At 38.8% G+C, this 8,242-nt stretch overlaps 1 protein-coding gene across 3 annotated transcripts in view; it reads left to right on the top strand.

Annotated features, from left to right (window-relative positions):
- Positions 1–23: 23 nt before the first annotated feature.
- The window catches only part of SEC24C (SEC24 homolog C, COPII coat complex component), a 38,115-nt gene continuing 29,896 nt past the window's right edge, over positions 24–8,242 (top strand). For all 3 annotated transcript variants that reach the window (XM_017725896.1, XM_008643710.2, XM_017725895.1), the window contains exons 1-2: positions 24–42; positions 7,084–7,286. In XM_017725896.1, coding sequence (XP_017581385.1) covers positions 7,112–7,286 — 175 coding nt within the window. In that variant the 5' untranslated portion in view covers positions 24–42; positions 7,084–7,111. The remainder of the gene's footprint in view (positions 43–7,083; positions 7,287–8,242) is intronic.

Here is an 8,242-nt window from a genome sequence, read left to right as displayed (position 1 = left end):
GTCGGTCCCGTCCGGAGAACCGAGTGCTTCTTTTTGGCCGGGGTGCGCCGCGAGTCAAATACCCCCCTTTCCAACCTCCCTAATCTCCTGTAATCCGCGGATCTTTCCCCTGGCGTTTGTGCTGGGCTGTTCAAGCTTTCATTCATTCGAGCTTTGTAAAGGATGGTCGTCTCTTGCGGAGATCCGGCGGCTGAGATTGGTTGGATTTGGTAGTAAAACTTAGTGGTTGCTTGTCTGTGGCTTTGAAAAAAGGAAGAAGGAAAGTAAAGGAGATGGCATGATCGAAATGCAAGTGTAGTCTTGAAAAGGTGGTTATGCAAGATGGGACTCTTGCTTTCCATGTAGATGGTGCTTGAAATGTGTTTATTTTTTGTTGTTGGAGTTTGCTTTCACTCCTTCTGAGGAAACGCTTTTGATGGAGTACAGTGAAGCTTAGTTCCCTTTTTTTTTTTTAGTGTACTGAGCTCTGAGAGAGACTTTGCAAAACCATCCAAACTGGCCTGTAGTTTAAGTTCTTTTTAAACTTACTGGCTAATGGAAGTGCTTGCTGGAACATAAGAGAATTGCTTATGCCTATGTCATAAGTTATCCACAGGAATTAATGTTTGTACTGTCATTGAAAATACAGATTTTTGCAGTTTGGTACTCAGTTGATTGTTAGCTATTAATGTGATAGTTCCTTAAAAGTATTTCTAGGTATTTCTGTTACAGGATTCTGTAGTTAACTTTACCAAATGTTGCGAGGAATGTTGGATAGAAATCACCATCTGAGACATAACATGCAAATTCTTTTTTGTTGTTTTATATAAGCAGTATAAAATCACATCACTGGAATGGGAGGTGACTGCTGATTTTGTACTAAAGTTTTTACTGTTTATTACTAGGAAGTTTTCCTGAGTAAATTTAGGGAACTCTGGCTTTAATATTGTTTTTTTCTTTCCCCCAACCTTCTCCTAGAGTAGGTGTTCCAGTTATGGGATGGATAGAAATATATGTAGCCTAAAACTTCCAAGCTTTCTTCTTTAAAGGAGACTTACTTTCAATCACGTGTATACATACACTCTGTGAAAACGTAAACATTTCTATCCATTTTTTTGTGGAACTAGTTCCTGCTAATGGAACTACCCTTTTTGTCTTGAAGCCGTGCCGTTCAGGATTCTTTTTATTGCTGTAGACAGACTGTGAAGTGGACATCAATATAAAAAATATATAATTGCTTCTTAATATGCTGCAGCACTCATTCCAGGTTCTAATTTCATCACTGAAACCTGGTTTATAGCAGTGAACAGCTATTTAAAGGATTATTTCTTTGATGACTGGTTTGGTGCTTGTACCTCTTTGAATGTTTTTTCCTGCTATGGTAGGACTATGTTATCTTCCTGTAACAGTTATTACCAGAAGGAGGGTCAAAAATCAAAGGAAGAATTGATGGTTGGCTAAGGAAGGGCAAGGTACAAAGAGTCAACAACAAGGTCTCTTCAGAAGAGAGAAGGTGGATGTTTCTTGTTCTTTAGGTTTGGAAAGCTGTGTTAGGGATAAATTGTGAAGAGAGAGCTTGTTTATACATGTTCAGCAAGATTCATTGTTAACTTAGAAAGCACTAAAAGACAGTATAAAATGGCAGTATGTATTAGGAAAAGCTAATTCTGACCTTTTTTTGTTTCTTGCAAGTGATGGAAATCGTGTAATGTATATTTGTGTAGAGGTAGTCAGAGCACAGAAATTGTGGATGAAAGATGGCCAGTGTTACAATGTATGTGAAGAAAACTTGTTTTTTAGTCTTATTCTATATATTCCCATTCTTACTTTCTTCCTTCTGGCCTATTCTCTAAATTTGAAACTGCCCACGTAACTTTTTCTAATCAATTATGCTTATGCAAGGTTCACAGAAATGATTCTGATTACTTCACTCATTGTAGCGTATATATGGCTGCATGTATGTGGAGGTAGCTAAGAAATAGATCTTTCACTGTGATTTTGTTGGTGCTGTATTGTCAGTGACTTTGTCAGTGACAGGGTTGCTCTTCAGAAGCCATGATCATAACAGAGCGTTTTTCAAATCTTTTCCTGGAGCTTTATTAGAGTGATAGAGATGTGAATCAGTCCCACCAGGAGACTTGAGTCAACAAAGTATAAAATGTTACTGAAGTAGAAATCTGGTGGTGATGGCAGGGGTTGGAAGCAGTGGTAGTTTTAAGGATAGGTCAAGACTAAGATGGGGTTTTTTGTAGTCAGTTTTTAATCACTTTCACTCTTGTAACTTGTATACTGTATTGTACCTTGCCCAGGATGATGAATCAGCCTAACAAAACCGGGTTTAGTGTGGTCCTTCTTTAGAAGAGTATAGAAGTGATCACGCCTTAGATTGACTTTGAAAACTGTGTCTTATACCTTTCATGAACTGTTAAACGTTTCTGGCAGTAACTCAAAATGCATAGATGAAGAAAATGTTCCCTGTGGTGTAACAAGTTGAGAATCCGCACAAGCAGGAAGACAGAGTGCCATATATTACAACCAGATTGGAGTTGGTTCCAATGTTGCCATTGGGTTGATTTGGACAAATGTGTGGGAAGCATTTGTTACAATGGCCTGTGGGCTTACAGATTAGTCGGCAGTTTCTGACTTCTAGGACATGAGTTTCTTTTCCAGGATTTTCTATAGAAAAAAAACTGAGGAATTTTTTATATCTGAAAAGAACTAAGTGTTCCATGAGTGCTCGTAGAAGACATAGTCAAGCTGTCAATGAAACAAAAGCAAGGACATCTGCCTTTCCAAAGAGTGTTCTTAGCTCCAGAGTCTAGGTCTTTGTAAGAGTAGCAAAACCGTGCTGCTTCCAGAGCAGAAACATTAAAAGCACTGTAGGCAATATTCTAAATTGCTGGTGCTCTCCTTCTATCCCATCTTTTGGAAATAGTTTTGATTTTTGTGTTAAAGTAAATAGACATATTTCCTTCAGTTTCAGGATAACATAGGCGGCCATGTTGTTGTCTTGGGTTGTGTGTGGGATTTTTTTGTTGTTATGGGTTTGGGGTTTGTTTTTTTTTTAAAGTATTCATCTCCTTGGAAGTTGAAACAAGTCTTTTCCTTCTCTGGGACCAGTAAAAAAAGGCACTAGCATCTTTCTGAAGGAAAGTAATTTTGCTGTATGCCTTTCCTTTAGAAAATGAACAAGAACTGATGAGATCAAGCTTTTCAGTTTCAAAAGGGAGTTAACAGTGAATACAGACTATAAAAAATGATGAATATGAAGTTTTCAGTGATCTGGGAGGTTTGCTCATTGAAATGAGCTCATATGAATCACTAGGTTTTTTTTAAGCATGTCATAAAAACTTCACTGTGGTCTGATTTGTGTGGATACTGAGGAATCTTGAAGCTATTGTAAAAATGTAGGTACTCCATACCCCCCACATTATTCCTGTGTATTTTCCTCCCATCGGTTTATTACTGATCTTCACTGGTTGTCTGTCTAGTACAGCAGCCTTCTAGTGTAATTGTAGCTTTGTAAATGTTTTGACCAAAACTTCATGGTCAGCTGCCTTTATACAGAGGAATTGAAAATGGCACAGAGTGACTGCTTCCTGCTTTACAGGAAAATTGTTTTTTATGGTAATGACCACTTGTCACAGATTTTTTTGTGTAGCATCAGTCCTGCTTGTTTGAGCCTTGTGTATCGTAACTGCTGACTAGTAAGTAATATGTTCAACACCATGTGTCAGTATTGTTTGGCTTAGTTTTGGTAATGTTACTATGTGCAAAGGAATCCTCAGCATTTTTATCCAGTGAAATGGCCTGTTATCTCCATTTCTCCCTCTCTGGTATATGTATTCTATCATTCTCCAAATCCCACCCACCCTTCGTGTCATAAGACAGAGCACAAAATTCTCCCCTTCTCCATATCTCTTCAAGTGAGCAGGTTCTAATTTACGCAGAGATGTTTTTTGAGTGGAGACAAAATGAACGTTTGATACAAATAACTTGTACTGGGGAAGAAGGAAAACAGACTCAGTGACAATTGTCTTCCACCTTCTCAGAGGCAGATACTCTTGGTCCTGCCTTATGGTATTTCACATCAGTGATGAACAAGCATGCCACAAGCCTTATGTTCAGAGAAAGTCGAGCACCAAAATAATGAAGCAGCCTTGTCCGCACTTCAGCACTGGACTTGTTAAGTCTCCTTTCTTGACCCTCTGCCAGCGTAGAGCAAGTATCAACTTGTGGTGTGGTGGAGATGAACCTGTGCTGGCTGGCACATGGGCTAGCTAAAGGTCTGAGGTGTATCTACCTTTCAGCTGGGATGCTGAGTTAGAACCGTCTTGTTTGTGTAGCTACTTTTTCCACAAAACTAGGAGATTATCTCAAAACTCTTTTTCTCTGTAAGATGTGCATTAAATCAGCTTACCTCTCAGTTTTGGTATTGTGGAGAGCAACAAGCTGACAGATATCACCTGCTCAGGCAGGAAATACTGATATCCATGTGAGGGAGGGAAGGCTGAGAAGGGAATATTAAAAGATCATCAGGTAAGATCACATACTGGATATACACTCACAGCAGTAAATCAGAAGTGGTTTGCAAGGGACATGCTTGAGTTCTTGTCCTATCATGCTTTAGAAAAACAGGAGAAAAATCATGAAGGATTGGTCTTCTGCCCTGTAGTAATTCCTTGTTCGAACATTGGATCTGTTCAGGGATTTCTGTAGGTCTAAAAGGAGTTATCCTGTGGAATACTGCTACTCTGCAGCTCTTCTGGAGGAGGGACCTGTTTGCAGGGGCAGTGACTAGAAGCCAAGTTCCTTGTGTGCGATCCAATAAAACAGGGCCAGGAAGAGGAAAGCAGCCCTCCTTTCTTGTCAGAAAGCCCTGCCCAGATGTTCCAAGATGAGAAGGTGGAGGAGTCCTCTCAAAGTGGTCTTCCTTCCCTGTACCCCCACCTTTGCAGGAGGCACTTTCTTGTTTTACTGTTTGTACAGAACAGGAGGTGGCTGAGAGTAGGTCTGTGATTGCAGTGTGGTGACACTGATTGCCTGCCTGGGCAGGAAGAGGTTAACCTTTCAGGGAACTTGGGAAGGGAGCAGGTCCCAAAGTCCAGACTTCCTCGCCACATGGCTGCTCAGGTTAGACTGTTTTGCAGAACTAAGTCAAAGGTGGTGTGGGAAACCAGAATTTTTAGAGATTACACGTTATGACAGCAAGAGAGTAACCATGTTTAAAACCACTGCAGGCTGGTGAAAAATTCTGTCACGCTCTTGTAAGCTGTTGCAAATGACATGTTAACTTTGAAGAGCAAATTACCTTTAAATATTTACAAGGAGATCTTTTTCTAAACAAAAGCCCTATCTTCGCCTTTATACAGCTTGGAGAAAAAAATATAAAACTTCATTTATTTCCTTTCATAAAAGTTTAAAATCTAATTTTGGAGTAGGTATTAATAATTTTAGTATTGACATTTGTCATGTTTACTAGCTGTAGGAGGTTAAATGTATTTTTTATGTATTGTGCTAGCTTTCTTTTGTAAGTAATTCAATCTCTCTATTGTGATATATGTATTTTCCCTTTATTATATGTATGAAAGAATTTCTTCATGTGGATGATTCTTACAGAGCTGTAGTTCTTCCAGTACCTTTGCTGTACAATTGTGGTGTCAGCTGCTGAAATAATTCTTTGGCATTATATTTTTGGTAATGGGAAGAACCAACTTTTACGTTGTTTGGCATGTGCTAATCAAAGTGTAGGCAAACCATCTTGGGGATTTGTTACCTGATTGAGTTAAGCTACAGATTCCTGGTCAGGCTTTGCCTCGAGTGGTTGGTGGCTGTTGCACCTCTGTCTCCTCTGTGCTACGATTTACTTGGTATCTTTAATGCACAAGTTCATCATAGGGTTTGGAGAAAAATACGAGGGCAACATTAGTTATTTATTTTACTTTTACTTTGCATTTTTATATAAACTTTTTATATAAAGTTTTTCGGTAAATAATTTAGTTGCCCTAAGCACATTTCTTTAGTGTTAGTGTAGGTAGTCTTAGCTAAAGAGGATAACAGTGGCATGGAGTGTCCAAAGAAGTACAGGCGATGCAAAATATTCTTATGAGAACCACACCACGAGGGAATCTTCTGCCCCTAAAGTCATCTCCTTGACTCTCCACAAACGAAAGGCACGATGGGTTATCTGCCTGCTTGCTGTTGTGAGAATTGCCTGCTTGGTTTGGGGTCTTAAATAACATTACTGCTTTTCTTGTTATAAAACAAGTCAGTCTCTTTGTACAGTTAGTTAGGGGAATTGGGACTCTGTCTGTTAAGCAAGATTTCTTGTGAAAGTTTGCTAAGAAATGTCTCTCCTGTCTCTGACACTCTTGTTTCAGGTCTTAACTTTGGTATAACTCCTTTAGTGCCATCTTTGCCTGTGATAATTTTCCATTTTGAACGTCTTTCCTAGGTGAACATACTGCTTTTGGAATATCTTTGTTTTATGAAATGTATGTACATAGTAAGGAATTTAAATCATCTATTGCTAAAAAAAAGAAGAGACTATAGCCCCCTATGCCAGTCCTGTTCTAGATTCTATCAAACACTTCAAGCAGCTGCCTTTGTGGATGGTGAAGAATGTTGCTTGTAACAAGGAAACATGATCAAGTAAACTAACACAGAGGTGACAGCTGAACTTGTTCAGTGTTATTGAAGTGTTAAGGAATATTAAGGAATCACTCATCTATATAATGAAATCTATTTTCTGTTGGTCTGATTCTGTGAGGTGGAGGTAGTTCCTAAGGTTTCTCAGGAAGCTTGATAATAATCTGCTATGGAATGGCAAATGATGGTGTTTCTGTCGAAGATGATGATCACAAGTCTAACGAGGATGAAACGCTGACTAAGTTGATTAGAAAACATAATTTCTGAAAATACTGTTTTAAATAGCTCTTGTAAAGCATTTATATTACTTGAAAAAATTGCTGTGCAAGTGTAAGTTACCATTAATGTCTTAGCTTCCCAAGTATCTTAGGATCTCTCACTTATTTGAAAACAGTAGGGATGCTGACCAGTTTGGTTTTATATCTGCTAAAAGTCATTTTTCCCCCCTTTTTGCAGGTGAGATTAGTTTGGGGATGTGAATACAATGAGTGTAAACCAGCAAGCTCACACGGGGCCTCCTTACGGGCAACCTCAGCCTGGATATCAGGGATACCAGCAGCCTGCCTACGGAGCACAGTCATTGCCAGGGGTTCCTCAGTCGCAGTATGGAGCTTATAATGGGCCGATGCCAGGATATCAACAGCCAGTCCCTCCACAAGGTACTGCTCAGTCAATACTTAATGAATGTGTGAATTGTGGCGTGGATGGAATTTTTGCTGTATACTTCCTATTGTAAGTCTTCTTTTTTCTTGTGATAGCGATTATCTTTTTTTCTCTATGTAATTTGCATGATGCTAAGAATCATGTCATCACATATTCTGAAGTTGTTGTGCTGTCTCTTATCCAGTTTATAGGGCTTACTCTTCTTTTGGTAGTACATAAAATTAACGCGTTGAGAAACAGCCTGCTTTTTTCTCTATGTCCATGTCCCTATGTTACTGAAGCACCTGACTAGAAGAGTCTTCCTGGTGAGGTTATGTCGAGAGGCAGCAGTTAGGGACTGTAACAGATTTATAATTGAGCCTGCCTTACATTATTGTGTAGAAAGATCTGCCCTCCATCCTGAAAGATTAAGACATACAACTCTAGGTAGAAAGCGTATTTGGAGCTATTTTCTCTAATGTCTTTAAATTCAATAAAAAGTTTGTAGACATGTGGCAAGCTAATGTATTCCAGAATTTCACTGATTCTGCAGGATCATATCCCTTGTTATTTTTGTCTGTTAAAAAAAAAAAAAGATTAATTGAACTTTTGATTTCCTGTTTTCAAAAGGAAGGCTGACTTTTATAAAGAACTTTGTGAGTCTTGGTTTTCAAGTACCTGAAATGCTTTGGGAAATCAATAGTGACTTTAACGTGTGAAATGTAGAGTAGAAAATAACTATAGCTTTGAATACAAGTATGTCTGCCTTTTCAGATCGCAGGGATGAATTCAGTTTTGCTGAAATTAGCACAACATGAACTTAAAAATATTTGTTTAGGTTTCAGATGGGTGTTCTAAGGTAATTAGGACTATGCTGGTCATGCTAATCGTCTCCGTACTATTCCCCCTGCAAGTACATCTTCAGTCTTTTGCAACTTCTTGAATTTTAACCCAGATTCAATGAGGATAGAAC

The sequence above is a fragment of the Corvus brachyrhynchos genome, unplaced genomic scaffold, assembly GCF_000691975.1.
Source record: "Corvus brachyrhynchos isolate BGI_N302 unplaced genomic scaffold, ASM69197v1 scaffold61, whole genome shotgun sequence".
NCBI classification, from domain to species: domain Eukaryota; kingdom Metazoa; phylum Chordata; class Aves; order Passeriformes; family Corvidae; genus Corvus; species Corvus brachyrhynchos.
The sequence above is the reverse complement of the archived record's forward strand: the minus strand, read 5'-3'. Positions and strand labels throughout refer to the sequence as shown.